At 40.1% G+C, this 21,199-nt stretch overlaps 1 protein-coding gene across 1 annotated transcript in view; it reads right to left on the bottom strand.

Annotated features, from left to right (window-relative positions):
* Positions 1 to 15,849, bottom strand: part of LOC127971358 (peroxisome proliferator-activated receptor gamma coactivator 1-beta) — a 46,243-nt gene extending 30,394 nt beyond the window's left edge. Inside the window, exon 1 of the mRNA XM_052574300.1 lies at positions 15,558 to 15,849. Within this exon, the coding sequence (XP_052430260.1) occupies positions 15,558 to 15,638 (81 nt within the window). The 5' untranslated portion in view covers positions 15,639 to 15,849. The remainder of the gene's footprint in view (positions 1 to 15,557) is intronic.
* Positions 15,850 to 21,199: the final 5,350 nt, after the last annotated feature.

Raw genomic sequence — 21,199 nt, 5'->3', positions numbered from 1 at the left:
CCATAAAAGTGAGTGCATAAAAATCGTGAGCTTTGGCTTTACATCGCAAGCGATGTACTCATACAGTGTGAGTTGGTACCTTGCCGAAATCGCACAGAAATCGCAGTGTATGACGGCCTTTAGGTGGAAAGTTGTTGCCTAGGCGCAGGTGAGATTACCAGAAGCATTTCCAAACACGTATGGAATGTTTGTGATCGCAAAAAAATTATTTCCATTATAACTGCCAAAAGTATTCTATGACATACCCAACATTTTATGAAACAGAACTTCTTTGTTCCCATGTTTGCCCTACAGATGAAGTTTTCTGATATTGTTTTTGTCTTTGACTACTCATTCACTTGAAACTCATTATTTGGCAGAGCGGCTATGTGAGTGGTGCAAGGTCTGAGGGCCCCTCATAGCATTTACACTATGTGTACTCAACCATGACAGTTCAAAGCCACACTAATTGCTCCCTTTGACAAATTGTTATTAATTTCCCGTTTGGCAGCCCACCAAGACTAACCCTTCCAACACATTTCTAGGGATATTTGTGTAGCATTGTGCATTCCTTGTTTCTAATCTGATCCTTTAGTGGCCAAATTTAAAAGTTTAAAATCAGAAAACCCAAATCTTTTTCTCTTAGACAACATGTTAATGAGTATATATTTAGAGTTCTCTTTGCTAAATGCTTTAGGTGTTTGTTAGTCTATCAAAAGCTGCCAGGTATCATCCTGAAGCCAGGCTGTTGGTCTGCCACCTGCACCCTTTCCTCAGTGTGAGTGCGAGAAGATCGGATTTTGTACTCCATATCCCTTGACAACCCGCAGTGTTAGCCTCAGCATTCCTTCTGGATAAGGTCAGGCCATTTTGGTGCAAATATCAGGATCTACAGCTTGGGACTACATGACTAACAGATCTCTCCAACTCTGTTGGCATGGCAGGAGAAAGATTCTAGAATTAGAGTAACCATACCTGACTTCAAGCACAAAACCCCACCAACCACATCTTAAAGTCCACCCTGGGCAGTATCAGATTAACATGATCTCCTCCTCTGGCAGAACCCATTAATAATAAAGATTAAAAGAGCAGGGACTGAATGCATGTGTTATTCTAAACAGCTCAACCTTCAGTGTGTTGTGCATCACTTTGGCCACATAATAAAAGCCTTCAACAGCTCCTAAAGTTCAGATGATCTCAGACCGGGCTTTCAAATGGAAAACAAAGAGCTTTAACTTAGCCAGGGCTAGTTTGTAATGTGTAATCCACTGGTTTTACGCTCTCCCCTGAATCATGCATAGCGTTTGTTGTGCTGCTGTGATAAGGAACACGAAAACACACAAGGAACTTGTTCATCTTTGAGGATCTAACATCAGTGAAGTCAGAGAGTAAGCACTCAAAGGCCACCAAAAGAAAAAGGAAAAATCTTTAATTGGCTTTGATTGTGGGCTTTGAACTTCCTTGGCAGCTTTTTAGCTTGGATGGCTTTGTCGGGTTGTAATGTGATGACTATGAGATATGCCCATCGTGCCAAACTGCTCTGACCCATTCATTGTTTTGCAGTAATTGAATGAGGTTTGGTGCGTTTAGCTACTGATGCCCAAACTTGTTGCTGAGAAACTAAAGAGGAACAATGCCAAGCCTGTTAACCGATTTACAAACAAATCCACAATGGTTCTTCAAGTTGATTAATCTCAACCCATTCAGTAATTCTGCATTCACACACTCAGGCTGAACTGGCTTTTCATGATTGGGAAAAAAAGTATTTTCACTTTTTCCAAAGGTGCGAGATCTGTTATATGGGGAAAAAAGGTTACGTCACGAAACACACTAAAAATACTATGCTGTCAGTGCGATCACACTTCACATCAGTGCTGTCGAGTACACGCTCTATAAGTAAAACATTATTCGGCAGGGTTCGGGCCATGTAGCTTTTCGGTCACAAATAAAGGAAGTAACAGCAGTTGTGAGTCCTTCCATCTGACCAAAAGAGTTGTAGAATGAGTGCTTAATTCTTCCAGTGGTCAGTCAGTGTCTTCGCATCTTAGCAGGGCCCTCGATTCAGCTGCTTTGGTCTGAGAGAATGAAAGGCTTGAGGCAGTGCTTGTGTCCTCAGCCGACCCACGTACACGTGACTGAAGTGAGAGCTGCGTGAGGCAGAGGTACAGGGGAGTGAGGGGCAGAGGGAATTGGTGAAAGAGCAAATGCTAAAAGGAAAGAGATCAGAGCTTCGGCAAAAAGTGAAGCAAGTAGGCCAAAGCAAAAGCTGGATGCTTTCTATGGACGGTTTTCTCTCTCACTCTTATCTCGGGACCATTACAAGGTGCATCACGTTTGTTCTTTCACAGCTCACTGCTCCCGTTCTCTCACTTTTCCTTTTTTCCATCATATCTCCAATCCTCTTCTCTCTCTTCGGCATCACCGAGGCAGTTTGTGGGCTGCTATCTGCAGCGCTTGTGTCTAACAGACAGCTGTCGCCTGAGGTGACTCCAGATTCCCTTCTGGGCTCCCAGCCCAAAGCGGGACATCACCTACCAAAATTCTGCTGATGCACACAAAGCATCGAGGGCAAACTCAGTGCAAGGACGGAATGTGCTCTGTCAAGTGGCAGCCAGATCCGCATTACCTGTCCTTCCGCTGTCTGGTAAAAGTCTTGAGAAAGTGTTCCTCTTCCCCCAAGACCTATTACACTTGTTCGGCCCAGATTCATTGTATGAGCGTCTCATGAACACGTCATCTCCTCTTCCCACCACAGTCTCTCTGGACATAAACCAAAACAAATCGTCGGTTGATGCCATTCTTTATTCTCGCCCTCCATCATGATCATCAATTACTCCATTGGCAGTCACTTAATGAACATTAACACATTGTTGCACCTGAAAAACGTTAATTAGAGTTAATTAAGTTAATTAGACAGTGAAATGGATGGAGAGTGCCTGGAGAGCCCTTAATAGAAGAAAACCAGAAGGCCAGAATATGCATTAGAGCAGCTGATAATGCACCAAATGACTTCGTAATTACCACGGCCATAGATGACTGAAATGTAGAAATATGAACTGCACAAAAATCTAAGCAATGATCAGATTACTCAATATTTCCTCTGTGCTGGTTTAAACACCCATCACAGTTGTAATGCTGAATGGTTATTTCATTATACACGCATTTAATTAAGTAAAGTGCCCTTCCAGGCATCTGAGGCCTGCCGCTATCCTCTTGCAGCCATGCGATGCGACCCCTTTCCTCAAAAAGCCACTGGTGAGCTTCATTACTTCCTCAGTTCCTGAGCTGTAATTCACTCAGTTAAGTGATGGCCATGTCAACAGTCATCTGAGGAGGATCACATTCTTTAAAAATGCAAAACATCTAGAGCATTTGCTGAATATTCATTTGCTTTCACTTTCCAACCTTTGTTCGTGTTATCTCTTCAGACCTTTGGTCACTATCATATCCATATCTTCAAAGTCGGAAGTAATATTTCTGAAATATGTCAGCAATTTTTTGCTAGTGATACAAGAATAGCTTTGAATCCCATGCAGATAACACAGACTGTAACACAAGACACAAAGAAGGGGATAGGAAACATGATTTCATGATTAATGATTTCAGTTCCTTCACAGTTCCACTTGTAAGGAATAAATATTAAGTAAAATGAAATTTCATTGCCTTATGATCATTTAAAAGTTTAATACAAGTTTGTTTTATTTGTAAAATTGAAACTTAAGAATACTTGTTTCCCAACCCGAGATGTAAGACTTGCACATATAAATGCACCAAAAGCATTAAGTACTTTGTGTGCAATAAATCCAGCAGCTGCCATGTTTGGTGAATGCCACAAGGTCATAACAGATGCTGTTCTTTCCTCCCGAGCGCGTGCTATTTATGCCCGTCAAGGTCTGGTCCGCTGACACGCAACAGAAGCTATGACGCTGCCCACACTCATACTCCCCGTCCACAATGAATCCTGTCACTCACAAACTACGGCAAACTCGTAGCTAATCCTTTACGATCCGTAACTGCAATTTCGGGAGATCTTAGCATCTGTCACAAACCAGGATTTACTTACCTGATGCTGAAATTACTTTAGCTTACCAACCACACTCCATATATGACTAAGTAGGAGATATTTTTACTATATGACTTTATTTAAACACTAGTTGAGCGCAAACGTGTTGTGTCATTTGAGCTTGAAACACAGTAGGAGAGATTTCAATTGAAAGTTTGCTCAAATGACAAGCCCACACCCCTCACCCCCAACCTATCCCGACTACTTACCAACATCTAGCTGGGCTTCTGTCAGCACAATCAGCAGAGATGTCGTTGGGAGCCAAACACAACTTGACGAATGCCTCTGTGACACATCATCACCGAGCTGCCAGGTCATTTCTCACCTCTGCTAGCACTGTACTCATCATCTCATCCTGGTAAATCACCACATGGCCACAATACAACCCTCAACCTGCTCGCCGCAAGACCCTCACCCATCAGGGGATGTGGTCAACATGTCAACAAATCTGCACGTGATTTACACTCTTGCACCTTGAGTTACAACCCTAAGATTCCCAGCCACGGTGATTTCTGGCCACAGCTCGCTTGCAGTGTCTGTATCTAAGTGATAACGGATGAAATGAAGCACAGCGGTTGACAGTCTGCCTGTTTCAGGAATCCGTTGAGTCGTTCTCGATGGCGATCGGCCTGCATCCGTTTATTTTCGGTGGCTGCGAGTGACATTTGGGTGCTTTTCATTAGTGAGAGATGCGCTCCCTTGGGCTCGTGGCACCACGGACGCCTGGAGGGAAGAGAAGGGGAGGGCTGCCTAACCCATCTTCACCTCAGACGACACCACCACTGAGGAGGATTTTCAGAGATGCAGCATAGAATGCAATGTATCAAGTGTATAAAAACAAAGTAGCATGCTTATTTGTCTTATTTTGCAAAGTGCCCAAAGGGTCAAGAAGAATCCATCAAAATAGAAGTTGTAAATTAAGATTAACCAAATGTGAGGAGATAACCAGTGCTTAGTGGTTAAGCTCTAGCAGTTCAAAGGGTAAGGGAGCACTAGGTATTACACTAGTCTTTGCTTAAATTGGCCTCTTCAGTACCGTTATCCTTTCTGGACAGGTGCAAAATGACTCTTAAACAGTTCCTATAAAAATTCATTCATCACCATTACTAGAAGAGGCTAAAGGTCAATTTGGTATAAATATATTTCTGTCTGCAAAAGCAAATTATCTGTTAAGTTAGGGGGAAAGGCTGATGGGAAGATATCAGTGGCGAAAACTTGTTTATACATTCAAACAGTCCTGTTGAAACTGCAATGTCACTGATCTGTGTGGTCGGCATGCATGTGACTTTGGAGTTCAGACAGCACCATATTAGGAATAAGTGCTGGATTGAGTCAAATGGACAAAGTGACAACTCTAGTGCCTCACGGGAGAAGGTCCAATGCAAGAAACATTGCGTCAATGGACTCGAAAACAGACGCAGATGATAAGCGTTATGTTCTATGATGCATCTGCTATCTTATCGTGTGCAAAAGCACATGTGCTCTTCAGTACGAGGAGGGGTACTTTGAACTTCACAGCTGTCTGATCAAAGGGGACGGTCTTTTGAGTTTCCACAAACAACCAATTCCCTGCTCTGTTGTCCCAATCCGTGCTTTCAAATTCAATCACGCCAGATTACATCCTGCTATAGGGAGCCATAACACATGTAAATATAATCGAAGGACTATGAAACACCTGTTCTTTTTGATGCATCTGCCCCCCTCATTCAGTGACGTCCCTTTTCATCCAGAGCTCACGTCTGAAAAATGATGATAATTTAGCTTTAAAAAGATCCTGACCCTGGAGAGGATGGGAAATGTCCATCTCCCTCTTCTCATAACCTTCTTTTCATAAGCTCTGCAGTAAACGGCTGACAGGCAGGTTCAAACTGGATCAGGCTTTGCGACGAAAGCTGCAGACACCCCTAAAGCTCGCAGTAAATCACAGGAGATGGCTGCAAGGTGCATCCCTTTCCGTCTAATGACTGACTGACCTCGCGTTCACCTGACTGGACATCCAGGGGGAGACTTTTCCAAAGAAGACTAAATCAGTGGTCGTCTGGATTACTCATGCTGGACTAATTAGGTCACCAGCAAGTGTCTACATATAAATGACCCAAGAAAAAAAGAGTTCTTTAACTTCCCTGTCTATGTTTTTCATATAGAAATTTCAAATTGCATCTATAGTGCCAGAGGAAATCAATTAGTTTTTTTTCCCCCAAATTCCCATTTTTTCTTTTGGATTTTTCTGGATTTTTTTTTCTTAGTTGAAAGTTTTCTGGACTATTTTAATGGTTAAATTAAAATAAACAAAGAGCAATTAATTAAAATCATGGAACTTACACAATTTAACAATGCAACTTTTCAACTTCATTCTCAAATTCATTTTTCTTTTTTTTTCTTTTTTACCAAATTCTGTGTTTTCCCATTAATTTTCTGGATTCCATTTGAATGGTTTCATTAAATTTTAATAATCAAAAACATCTGTAATTAATTGATTTTACATATATATATAATTTTATTTAGTTCATTTTTTTCTGAAATACAATGTTGTGCATTTACATTTTTCTGCTAAGAATCTTTTCTGGTAAATATTCCTTAAAAATAATATTTTAATTTTATTATAGTATTATAAATAGTATTTATAGTATTACTATCATTACATTAGCCTATGTAATATATCTCTATTACCATTAGGTTGCTGTGAAGACCTTTAGGTTTCTGTTTGTATACATTATGATAGTTTTTCTCCATGGTAAATATTCTCATGAAATGATCTTCAGAGAAGTTCTAGAAACTATATTTATGCATTCACGTAGAGATATTTTGAAGGCTGCAGAAAACACAGTATGTGTATATTCGACGAAACCACGCATCTGCTCCATTCATTAACACAGAGACTCAAAGAACATTCTGGATTCATATTTAAATAGGATTTTTTAAGGCTTAATATTCACAGACACTAGTCTATGTTGCTGTTTGATTTAAGTGTACCGACCAAAATTCCTTGACATTCCGTGTTATACAACTGGATTCCGTGATTCCGTCCACGTTTTCCACATCACAGGGCCCTGCATCTATTTCACACTGTTTACAACTCACAGCTTGTGTTTGAACATGTAGTAACAATATGTGTTCTTTCCCGTGTCCATATAAGAGATAAGAGTGGTGGCAAAGCAGCGTCGTGTTGTGAAAGCCCTGTGGGACTTTGTGCCCCGCGAGTAGAAATGGCCTGTGAGTAATTCATCTCCAAGGCCTCTTTACTATATCACCCCACTCATCAGCAGATTACCACACCCAGCCACGGCTCCACAGAGCTCCACACTGAGGATGCTGCACCGAAAGATGCCACCTTAAGAGCAACTTGATGTATTTGTGGAAGCGAGTGGGAGTTTGCATCTTTAGTCTTTCTGTCATTGTGACTTAGTGGGCGTCAGGAATTGTAGGATGCATTTATACGAGTCAAAAGCTCTGCAATTGGCAAACAGGGTGTCGTTTTTAGCATTAATTTGCACACAGACGCTTCCTGCCCATGCAATTAGACATACATTTTTATACTCGTATATTTTTAAACAGACGCTCATTAGAATAATTTTAGCGTTGTCTTTAAGTCTGTATAGACATCCAGTGTTGACAGCTCTCTATGAAGGCGAGAAGGAAAACTCCTTCAGGTCCCTAACAATCCCGGCTTATGTGTCTTGAAGAAACAAACACTCTAGTGTGCCTCACCCATCCTAATGACCCTTCTGTAAGAGACGCCCCCAAAAACATTCCAGTCACTCCAAAAGCAAAAGACAATTCTGTTGTGACGCCAGCTAAACAAAGCTGTACAATTCACATGAAAGACCATCACTACAACCCCTGCATGACCCGACTTCTAAGTAGGCAGGATTATATGAGCTACCAACATTTGGCAACTGTCCCGTGCCATGTGATTGGGCTCTTGTATGCCCTCATGCTGGCTGAGAGTCCGTGGGCATTTAAAAATTCGGATTTCCGCTTAAAAGCAGAGAATTCGACCGGAAAGCAAAGTTTTCCACTTAAAACTGAGATGTAGCTTGTGAATCTGCAACACAAATTTAGCATCGTGAAATCTTCAAAGCCTGCCTGAAGATCAAAAGGAACAGAAGAAGACACGTTTCTAGAGACCTGTCACAAAAAGAGCATCTGAGGGTGAACGGTTTTCTCTGGGTGAAATAACCTGAGGGAAATACATTCAGAGAAATCAATAACCCATCACCGGAAGGTTAACTTCCTCCATGTACCTCCAGCAATGTTTGTCTTCCTCACGAGAGAAAGAACTCAGACTTCTGCTTCATCCATGATGTGAAAATATGACATGGGGAATATGTAAACTTCATATTACTAAATTTAGTTCTGGTAAACACCATATTTCCAACTTAGGTTTGTCTGACCTCCTCTAGAGGTTAGGTCCTGATAGAGGTCTTCTAACCAAATCCTCCACATGAATCTGGCGCAGTGGTATCATAAAGGCAAGCAAATATTAAAATGACTGCAAAAAAAATGAAAATGTAACCCATTGAGATTACTCCTGCTTTCGTCCAGGCACAGAGTCTAAAAAATAGGGTCACACACAGCTGCGCCGCATCAGGGGAGACCCTGAAAAGCACATAAAGTACTGCGAAAGTACATGAAAGGGCTAATGGAAAAGGAGGAAAACACATTCTGTATAGTTGGTAGGATTCAAGTGTTTGACATAGAATAAAACTGACTTTTCTCTAGCGATTGCTGATATTTTGCCCTGTGGCAATGAACAACTACTGTATCCAGAGCTTGTCTTAGATAGTTTATCTCACTCCGTCTGTTTGAGAAAGACTGCTTAATCCACAGATGGAGTAGCATCTCCACAATTTATTATTCATTTATTAGTGGCACACGCACCCACAAACACACACACACATACACACACTCACACACACACTAGAGCTGAAGAAATGATTAATCACATTCAAATGAAAGTTTGTTTGTAAAATATACAAGTGTGACTTGTTTATATTTAATTATGCATATACAAGTAAACACACACAGACAGACACACATACACACACACACACACACACACACATATATATATATATATATATATATATATATATATATATATATAATTTACACTAAATATAAATATTATACACACACACATATATAAGGGCTGTCAAGAATGTGTTTACATACTATACGTGTGTGAAATTTGTACATTTGTTATGTATATTGGTATATAAATGTGTTTATTTATATAGAAATATATGTACATAACAAATATACACAATTCACACACGTATATTATGTAAACACATACTTGACAGCCCTTGACATATGTGTGTGTGTGTGTGTATATCTGTGTCTACAGTCCAATCATTTGCAAGTCCTCACTAGCGAAAGGAATGCTAGTGTTTCAAAACAGTCTTTGTGCCCACGTCTGACAAGTTGAAAACAAACCGGAATGTGACGGAGGGGTGTGTTCAGGTTCTTTTACTACGGTGAAACAGCAGGGAGGTGTGCTAATAATTACTGCGGCATCAGAACGAGACTTAGAAGCAGTTCAAGTTCAGTTCACTGAGCGAGAATGGAAAGATGAAGAAAACGGACAGTGTATAAAGGTCACGCCGTTCAACTACTAACACAGACAGCTGAAATTGCCCAAGACTGACTGAGATCTCCAAAATAGCAGTCAAAAGTGGGCAAAGAAACTCAAGTTTTCTTATAGGTTTTCAAGAGGATGAGAGAGTCAGGTGCTCGCTGTATTACAAAAGCACCAAAAGTCGATGAACAGGCTCTTTTGGATTGGTAACTGTCTCAATTCAGAACGTTCTGTGGAGGAACACTGTGTTTTGTTGTTGCTGTCAGCCCTCTCAGACTTCGGCTGGCTCTTTCATCTTTTACAGCTGAACTAAAGATTCTTCCAAGTAACAAACTTTTTGATTTAATTTCCGGGAGACTCTTTAACCGCTCATCAAATTCTTATGAACATGCATCACAGAATGCAATTCCTAATGAGTTTGTAACACAGAACCGTCTGGAATGCAGTCTGCTTTAACATTACATAAAACATGCAACTTAAGTATGACACAGCAAAAACATCTACACTTAGATAGTTACTCCATCACCACAGTGAAATGAAAAAGACCAGCATCAAACAGCTTTATTATTCAGAATTACTTAAGATTCTTGATGCAAGTGAATTATATCATAAATGTGGTACGACTATAAGATTTACATGTACCGTATATCACATATGGACCACTTTCAAGACACGATGTGTTTTTGAAACCGTGCATAAGTCCAGCATCTACATCAGAAAAAATACTAATTAAATGAATTAAGGCTTATTGATGGGTTGAAAAGTGGAGTGCTGGGCTAAAGATAGAGCACTAGTTTTCTCCTGGGTTCATATAATCCTGCTGATTCTTTTGTATACCTGTGTCATTCATTAGGTGCTGCTTGGTAACCGCTCTTTATTATTATCATATAATAATCCACATGACCACCAATTAGTATCCACCAAATCAGTATAAAGCAGGACACACCTACAGCAGGTCTGTGTTTCAGTTACCTGCTGTTACGCCATAGACTTGCGTTTTATGATGCCTACATGTTCCCTTTGCCCACCGTGAGTCCCTGCCAGTCTGAGCTTGCCCTTCCCTGATGTCACGTTGCTATGAAAAGATCGGTACGCTCCCTTCCTATACAAAACATGCGGAAATTTCCTTACCCTCAACCTCTTTCTCTGCTGCATCCGATCTAAAACAAAGGACTTAACATGCACGTGCCCGAAAACAGGACAAGAATCAATCACAGTTTCTAAATGAAAGAAAACAGTTCAGGGATGTAATCGCAGATTGCTGGTGATACAAAACCAAGCACAATTGTCTTTTTATTTGGCCGGTGAGTTTCCTTATGGCTTGGTTGAATCTATTTAGTGAATCAGACTACTGAATCAAAACGACTGATTCATTTGAGAGTCTTTTGAGCCATTTCGGAGGAAACACATAACAACTAAGCTATCAAATATCTTTGAAAGGCTGAAAAAAATATTGCAATATTCCACTCAGCCTCACTTAGGATGTGTGTGTGTCATCTATAAGATCGAAAAACAGGGAGCTGATGATAAAGACCATCCAGAGTTGTATAGTCAGGTACATCTGATCTAAAGTACACTGTGTGCACTATATTATCCCCAAACGCACTCGCTGCCAGAGGACAGGCCGAATCTATCTAGCACAAAAAGCTTTCTGTGCTTTTATTTTCACACTGTGTACGGGTGGGGCTTGATTTTTTATATTAGAAGAACACACCTGCAACTTTGTTTAGCTTGCAAATATACAGGCCAACCTGCACCCATGCAAATACTTCCTGCAGTTGCCCTACTAAACTCATGAATATTACATTGATTTATACCACTTAAACTGAGCGGTATAATCAAAACACAAATCACGCTAATCTGTGCCATGTGACTGATGTGAGTGCTTCAGAGATTAAGATGTAACCTTATGTCCCAGAATACAAAGGTTGCAACTTCTTCTTTCTTCAGCTGAGGTCAGATAAGGACACTTGAGCTTTAATAAGAGCATGCAACTGCTGAGATTTAATACCGTGAAATAAAACAGTAGCAAAATGATAATGCTGGCATGAGACATTTCTCCAGGATACACTAAGTAAACTGTGTCTAAAAAATGAGTGAAAATAGTGGACTGAGAAACTACGGCATAAAACGAAATGGCTGCTTCCATGACAAAAATGAAAAATCGAATCATTTATTCACACCTGAGTTGTTCGAACTTGTGTAATTTACTGAACACAAGATGAAATCTAATTTGAAGAATACCATGGCTATTCGTCAACATATCACCAAGGACAATAACTATTAAGTATAAAGTTGTAATCGCTCCAACTGTATGAGAACAGTGAAGTCCACACCACAACTATAAGGAAAACAACACAGAGTAACAATATTGTTGAAATCGATTTCAAAATGATATAGAATCAGTATCCAGCCGAATTTAAAGAAATGAGCCGATGCTCAAGCATTTTAAAGGAGGCGGATGACAAAACAGCAACAGGCCTTTATATTAAACATAACTTTAGTGTCAGTGGGTGTGCAAGGTTAAATTGTTATTATCATCGCTATAGTTATCTCTATAATTATTGTTTGTGTGTGAACAGGTCTTTACTCTCTTACAACTGAAGGAAACAAACATAGGCATGGTGAATTGCTGTGAAACTCATTAAATGTGGTTTTCAGATTCTTAGTCACGAACATTTCTTGTCGTACAGTCCTGTTGCACAGCATTCTCTTCAAGAACATAACATTAGGACACAACAAAAACACCTCAACTCAAACAGTGACTCGATCCTCACACTAAAAAGACCAGGAACTGGGCTAAAGATGTATAACAAGATCTCAAATGAATGACCAGAACATTATTTGAAGAATTATGCAGGTTTGGAACATTGTGAGTGATTTTTTTTTTTCAACCCTAAAATCATTACTGCAGAACGGAGTACATAAATGCTAATGTAATGAACATGGGTGTCAATTACAGGCCACACTAAAGTGAAAGTACATCTATAGATCGTCATCCAGATAATCTATTTAAGAGAGTTTATGTTACAGCAGACTGAGGACTATAGTTACAGAAAACATCCTACCCTTGGTCCCATGGCCAGACAACTCAATGAAAGGGTTTTTTAACCTTTGATGCCAGCTGAGCTCTTAGCTGATGATGGATTAGTATGGGTGCATTATTGGTATCAAGGCCCTGTCTTTCCACAGTCTATCCCTTTCAGTCCGAAATTGACATTGATCTGTTACAGAGCATTCCCAGACTTCCTCACGTCCCCAAAGAGAGATGGAGGAGCCAGGTGATGGACTCTGGGGCTTCTGTCCTTCTGATAAATACAAGTGCGCCCTGAGCGAGGCATGAGACAGCGCTGTAAAGTAATAGGAGTGAAAAGTGCAAAACATAAACTGACGATCCAGAGGCTGCAGCCAATTTATTGAGCCACATTTTGAGCTTCAGCCTTTCCGTGAAAACCAAATCAAATTATATTCCTGTGAGGTTTTATGGTATCTCATTTTCGCTCTCAGTGGACTTCAAATGAATAGACTAAAAATGTGCAATTTCTTCAAATCTGATGTCAAGTGATTTCCAACCAGAGCATCTAAAGCATCATTTCATTGCCGCTGATTTGATGTTATGGTTCGACTTCACATAAGATTCAGGGCAAATGATAGAGAAAGTGCTTCAGTAAACAAGCAGACACAGAGTCAACTGTCTGAACTCGCTGTAAAGACCATGTCAACCCTGCATATTTATGATTTCAAACGAGCATGAAATGATGAGTGGAAATGAGGGGAGGCCCGGCTGACTGACAGGAGCTGGGGGTGGAGGGACTCATTTCATGGTGTAAATACATTTGCCTGACTCTGTCAAATTAGGTGACTCAGCCCATATCACGAAAGCTGAACACATAGTACTGCAGTACATCACGACAACCGCGAGCTCGCCTGAGAACTGGTGCAGAGTGATGGACTCCAAAAGCTTACAATGTTCCGATTTTATATCAACAGCAGAATATAAGGATGCTGTGAGAGGGAAACTGAATCTGGAATACCATGAAGGGATTTTTTTTCCCATAGCACTAGTGATAGACTAACAGGCCGATAAATTGGCTGTTATTATCAGCATCAGCCAACAATCTTAGAAAATGCACTTTTTTTTTGTGATATTTGAGGGAACTTTGGGGGCTATTTACCTTGGGGGCTATTTACTATCTACAATTAGTCTTTATTGCACAGCTCTTGATTCTGATTGGTCAATCACAGCATTCTGCATCTAAATATTATTACTCGTTTTAATCACATGATGAATAATTACAACAATTTAATACTAATCAAATTATTATTTTTTTTATTTTTTTGCATTAATACGAATACGGTTTATAAATCAAAAAGGTGCGATGCTCCTAGGATGCATGGTGAATTATTAGTCGTGATCTGGACTGCTCCACTTTGCGCAGGCTGTCTGTCAGTCACATGCTTGCGCGTCATAGCCCCGCCCCCTCTCGTTCTACTACGTTCAACGGCGAAGAGCACATGACTGCAGCAACTGTGTTCTGTAACTCCAGTCACGAGGATGGAGTACTATTACACTGACCAGACAGCGAGCTCAAGCACATTTACAGCGCTCACAATATTCCCGCTGACACAAGGACAAAGGACAAACAGCAGCGAGCGTTTCCTCACAGCGTTCACATGTTTTAAGAAGTCTGAAAACGAGTCGTCAACCTTTCAGTGACACCTGACACAAAGTAAACGGAGCGCGACGTGTAAAACACGCACAATTGACTTTTTAATTCATGATACAAAATGTACACTTTTTGAATACCAGCATGTGGCATTTTTTGAATTAGAAATAATAAATGAATGTATTCTTATTAATATTTTCTTCTACCCAAGTCATTGATTCCACTGACCAAGTATCCGCCTGTTTCAAAGTAACCTTCGGCTTTTTAAGCGTTATATTGTATCTACACGTATATCTATAAATAAACACTTTCGCGGTGCGACAACAGCCTGTTTGACAAAAATGCACAGCGTTTATTTATTAATATCAGCAGCAGCACACACTGGCATGATGCAAAGATCATTAGACTACCTCTAATTAGCATCAAGCTCGTTTTGTAACAGTTACGCAAACGCTTACGAAAACAATGCATTCCGTGAATTGAGCGAGTTCCGATCTCTACACTATAATCTAAAGATACATGCATACATTTTGAATAGGCCTACAGCGCTGCGTATCAGTTTCTGAACTTTATAAGTGACATAATGCAATAGCTTCACAGCTTTTTTTAACAGCTCATCTAAAAGAAAAAAAAGCAGGCCAGTTATGAATAGCTATAAATTATACGACCACTGATCGCATTTAATGAGTGCATTAATAGTAGTAACATCTGCACTGACTAATAATTACGCAATGCATAGCCTAAAGACTGAGAAAACACACATCTGAAAAAACCACACAGTTTACTTGATCTATATTACTTTTAGTGAACTCGAACGGAATCAGAGCGCTTTCGTTATATATTAAAACTACAAGGGACCAGCAAGAAACTTAAAGACAAGTTCACAAGAGCACCCACGTGTCACACACACACACACACACACACCGGGAAATTGGTGTGTTTTTGGCAAACTGATGCACACGTTTGAACTCACTCTATTCCGCTTGAGAACTTACTAACGTCTCTAATCGCTAGCCCTCGAAAGCAGACTTCAAAAGAACGATTATCTGTACAATATTCGTCTGTAAGTCACTTTTCGCATTTATGCATCATTTCCTGTGGACTGCACGTGAAGCGCAGGCGGCGGAGACTCCAGACGCCGGCCGAGACGCGCTGACAGCATCGATGAAAGATGCGAGTTTACCGCGCCACAGACAGTTGCATGCAAAAACACACCCGGGGAAAAACAGCCACGCTTCTGCTCTATCCGAAATGGTGCATGGCTTACCGGGCTGCCGGAGTTTTCAGTCAAGTAATTGAAGACAAATGAAGAGAGCTCGTCGTCTAACAGTGAAGCGCAGTCCGCCATCTTCTAGACGAGAATGAGAGGAGAGGAGCCAGAGAGCGCTCCTATACTGCTGTCCCCGCGTGCAGTGAGATCTCTAACCGACCGAGGGCAGTGTGCTGAGCTGCCTCAGCGCTTCCCAAGCATGGCTGGGTTAAGTAAAACAGCAGAAAAGTGAATTAATTTAAGGCGCGGGTGGGTTAAACACAGGCTGGTGGTGACTGAAGAAGGATGTCTGGACTAGGTGCAGGATGCATGTTCCCAACTGTAGCTGAACCTGCTTGTGCTGTCTAGATTACAGTGTCCATGACTAATTTATGATGCTAGTTCAAGATGTCTAAAGTCCATGGTTTGCGCAGGTAATATACTGTATGCTGAACATATTTGGTTGCATCCTTTACATGCACAATGCAGTAAACACAACCCAGCATTATATTTTCTGGGCATGCTTTTTAATGGTGCCCAATTTTGAACATCAGCCAATATTTACGCTTATTTATGCTTGCTTGGCCCATTAACATAAATACAAGTTTGCTCCACATTTTAAAGACAGTTTTGTTAATCATAGTAAAAATGTTGTATAATTTAAACATATAATTATTATTATTTGAGTGCTTATTTAACAAGAATTATATATTACAATGATATTCCAGCAATATCGTCGACTTGATTGCACAGATACTGAACTGAGCTGGATGATGACATCACTGAATTCAATGATGAACAGCCTTTAACTGAAAATTGAGTGTTTACTATTGTCCTTTTTGCATAATTGACACATTTAATACTGTAAAGCTCTTTTGACACAATCTGTGTTGTTAAAAGTGCTGCTGTATAAATAAAAGTGACTTGACTTGAGGAAACATTTAGCTTATCTAAATATAACCCTAGTACTACAATAATTAAAATAATGATAGATAAAAAGCAGGTGCACTGCTGACTTTAGGCCTGGACGTAGATCAAAATCAAAGCTTGTTATGGCGATGAAATCTGATATATGAGTAACACATTAAAATCTATGTAAACAATTAGGGTGATTACTCTCTAATCATCAGATGCATTGATTGGCTGATCTTGTCAAGAGCAGTTTTCCTACAGTCACTCACTGACTTACACTATGATGTGGGGATTTTGACTGCTTCATCAAATCACCAGCTGACTGTTAGTCAAGAGAAGAGGCAAGTCTGCTAAAGACACCATCCTATATTTGATTCACATTGAAGACAAATCCTATAGATTTTAAATTGTTCGAATGGTGTGCAAATCCAATGCAACTAAATTGGCAAGCCCTTGCAGGACCGTTACAACTTCTCCATCAAATCTGAAATTACCCCAAGGTCACATCAGTCTATTGAAGTGTGTGCTGCCTACTGGCTTTCGACCAAATGCATGCTGCTTGAATGATTGGGGTCAGAATGAAAGTTTGTCTCTTTGAAAACACACTGTATAAAAAAAATACATCCTATGCATGCACTTCGTTGCTTTATCGATAAACAGATTGCGCTAATTCTTAAAGCAAAAAAAAAAAAAAAACAGGAAACATTTACAGTAGATGGAATGACAGTTGCATCAAAAACTTCCAGTGAAATTCTGAGCTGTTTTTAGAGAGGAACTTCAAGATTGTTACTTAAGCCAACAAGCCACCTTCCATAAGAGTGTGAAAGGTCACTGAAGGGATTTGACAGCCCTGAGCGTCTGGTGGGTGTCTCTGACAGCTGTCAGACTGGAGGAGTTCGTTCTGTGTTGGAGTTATCAGTCAAGAGAAGAGTCTGTTTCATCAGTCATATCATTTCATTGATTATGCCCTGATGTATGGAGGTCAACAACATTGTGCCTTCAGCTGCAGTTGTCCAAGCACAGCAATCAATAGAATTCACACATTGTTTTCAGACACTGAAGCATGCATGATGCTTTTTTTCATTGTTTTTGATTGCTACCACTAATGGGAGAGCATGTTGCTGGTGTTTGAGTGCATGCGTGTCTCTCACTGTGCTTTATGGCTGGAAGGTGATTTAATGGGGGCTTCTGTGTGAATGAGAGAAAACAAATCAAAGAGCACACTTGCTAATGCACAGAGGACTGTTGCAACATATTGTCATGTAGGAACACTGGATTCAGTTTCAGAGCCCTGAAGTTTTGAAAATGGCCTATTGTGGTTAATTGTGAAATATATTCAGTCACACTTTAGTTTGTGGTCCAGCTTTCACTATTACCATGTCTTTTGCCTCAGTAAACTCCTAATTTGCTGCTTATTAATTAGTTAAGTTTAGGTATTGGGTAGGATTAAGGGATTTCAAATATGGTCATCAGAATAAGGAATTAATAAATGCTTTATAAATACTAATTGTCAGTCAATATGCTAGTTTTATGCATGCTAATAAGTAACTAGTTAATAGTAAGAATTGGCAGTTAGGACCGCATCTTAGTGTTTAGTGGCCTTCCTATTCCTCACCTCTTTATTGTTTACTTGAATTTACTAAGAATAAATGTAAATGCAACAGAGGAAAATTGCATTGCAGGGATCAGGCCGTCTTTTTTGATCCAAATAAATGCATTGAAAAAGCTTGGATAAGAAAATGCATGCAACTAAAGCCAGTGAAGACAACGTCAAACTGGGCTATTTTAGCATCTTAACAGTTGTGTCCATGTAAACAAATGGCCCAGTACTTACACCTTGTATGTGAAGAATGATCAGCTGGTCGGATAAGTCAAACTGATGTTGCACTTCAAACACCACAGACAGAGTGTTAGAGACAAACAATGCAGTGTTTATTCAGTCCTACATTCAGTAATACTATTCAGTCTCAGTTACAGAAGATCCACCATGTATTATATATTATTACATTGTGTTATAAACTGTAAACTGAAAATGTAAAAACTTAAATGACTCGATCATATATAATGTAACTTAATATAATATATAAAGTAATATACTGTATATAGATATATAAAATGTATATTGCACATTGTTGATATTTGTTTTGATTTGTTTTTTGCTAAATTGGGAATATGAACGCTGCTAAGATTATGCTCTCAGCACCTGAGAAAAGCAAGCTGATCCTACTTCAGAACTACTGGAGCATTTAACTTCAGAAATATGTGACTTTATTATATCTGAAGGGTAAAGTCTAACTCGCAGAAGGACCGAGTCACAATGTGCCACGGTGTATGCAGCAGTTACAAGCAATCTGAACTCAAGGCATAGTTCAAAAAAAGCTGGGTCGTGATTGGACGGAATGCCCGGGACACAACAGATATGCAAAGCATGCAAACAGACCATGATGTGATTGGCCAGAGTTCCTCCTGTCTCTGTGCATAGTAGGAGAAGGAGCGAGTAGAGTAAAGCAGGCTTGCATTAGAGACTCTCTTCCCCAAGCAAACACGTGCCTGCTCATCACATGACTCCCCTTTTCACTGCCGGCGCCTGACCGTGTATAGTGCTTACGCTTGCTGTGTCGGTTACATGAAAAGTCAAGGATGATTGCACAGGTGAAAGCTGAAAGGAAAACTGTCTAATCTTACAAAAACACCCAGGAGCAAAGGTGACAAACAATTTGACCAGGCAGATTACATTTTCCAGTAAATATTCATTTTAAAATATAAGGAGTAATGACAGCATGTCAATGTAAAGTGTAAGATACTACCAGTGTGTAGGTGCATGTATTTGAGAGATATACAGAGACCTACAGTATACTGATACAAATACATCTTACCCACCAGTAAAAATATTATTTTTGCCATGTAGCTTAATTCTGAAAATAAATAAAAAATAAAGAGTGTATATATAATCAGATATTACTGGATATAAATATAGACTATATTAGAATTAGTATTTTTGTCTAAAATATATTAAAAATAATAGAGCACCCATTAACTGTGCATATAGGTGTAGCACCTGAAAAAGCAACAACAAATACCATATGATCTTGTATTTGACTAGCCATGTCTGATGCAATATCTCTGTTGTGGTGTATATTGATCTTGAGTACACTCACACACACACACACACACACACACATGCTTGTTTTTGTGAAAAGTGGGGACATCCCATAGGCGTAATGGTTTTTATAATGTAGAAACTGTATATTCTATCGCCCTTTACCAACCCTACACCTAACCCCCTATACAGAGTTGTGTCCTGATATGTCACACAAACATGGCCACCTTCTACTAACGCATTCGTTTATACAAATAAATTATTGATCTCTTCCTTAGCAGAATTCACATTTTGTGTTTTTTTTATTTAAATGGGAAAAACAAGATGCTTTAGAAATCTGTCTTCTGGGAATATATGAAACCCAAAATGGAAGTTTTGCTCAAGAAGCTTGAATCCTCAGCCCAAATGCTTCGCTTTTATCTTTGACCTGAATTATCTGGAATTCTGCATTATTATAGCACATACCCAAACAAGGGGTTGGATTGGACAAAAGATAGAGGCCTTTTCTGTCTTGGGACTGTGGGCGATTGACCTGCGGGGCCACGTGCATTGGTTTGAGTGTCTGAGCCTTAGTCATCACAGCATGAGTGTACACTGCTGCATGTGTGGCATTCCATCACTAAACCTACAAGAGTCTTCAAAGACACACCCATCAACGCCTTCACAACTTTTGCTAATCTAATGTAGTGTGTTTGTGAACTAGGCTGTGTGCAAAGTGCCGAAATTCAATGTAAATTATGCATTTACTAAAACTTCAACCGGCTTCTTCCCACCTACATGCTCTATTTACACTTATGTCCATTTGCAGGAAAGAAGATGGATGTTGCAGCGGCTGCCTTGCATAAATATGGGTAGGAATGGTTGACGAACCATCAGAAAGCACTGTGACACTGAGATAAAGATCTTAGGCCTGGTGTCCTTTTGAGAGATTTTGTTGACGTGACGGTCACAGTCTTGGTCATCTGACCATTTGGTAGAGACCAAAAGGAGATGCCAGATCAGCATCTGACAGATTCGGTCTCCTACTAAGGTGCCATCTGAGTTATCTAGTAAGGCCTCACTTTGGTCTGTTGTCCGCCCAAGCAATTAAAAATGAATGAGTATGAAATTTCCCAGACCAGGGTTTCCTTTTCAATGGATACAAGTGACTGGAACAAGACCCTTCTGGACTGGATTGCTAGTGTGTTTTAGTGGCAGTGTTTAACAATTAGTAATTTGGCAGATGCCTTTATCGACTGGCACACGTTATCCTTATACATGCACGTGTTAACTGCCTGCCATTTTGAAATGGTCACATCCCACAAGGTTGATTTGGGTCTCAGCTGGGTCTTTGTTTTGTGGAGGATCTAGTGTTATCAGGCCATGGGAAAGGTTAAGCTATAGTGCTGATATCCCACCTGCTGAAACACTGCGCACACAGCTAGATGCCGCTCAGCCAAAGTAGACCAGATTACTATTGGAACCAATGTGCAGTCTAGTGTTCCTCCATTCTTACTCTGTACAGCCCAGCACTACGTTACTCGGCCTCCCCTGAGACGTGTTGATTTATGACCATGGGCACCAAGAGGGACAAATGGCTCTTTTCCGACAGCACGATTTCACAAGCTCAGTGACAAACACATTTGGAAATATTGGGAAAATGCTTAAC

The sequence above is a fragment of the Carassius gibelio genome, chromosome B14, assembly GCF_023724105.1.
Source record: "Carassius gibelio isolate Cgi1373 ecotype wild population from Czech Republic chromosome B14, carGib1.2-hapl.c, whole genome shotgun sequence".
Taxonomy (NCBI): domain Eukaryota; kingdom Metazoa; phylum Chordata; class Actinopteri; order Cypriniformes; family Cyprinidae; genus Carassius; species Carassius gibelio.
This window is presented reverse-complemented; position numbering and strand designations above follow the sequence as displayed.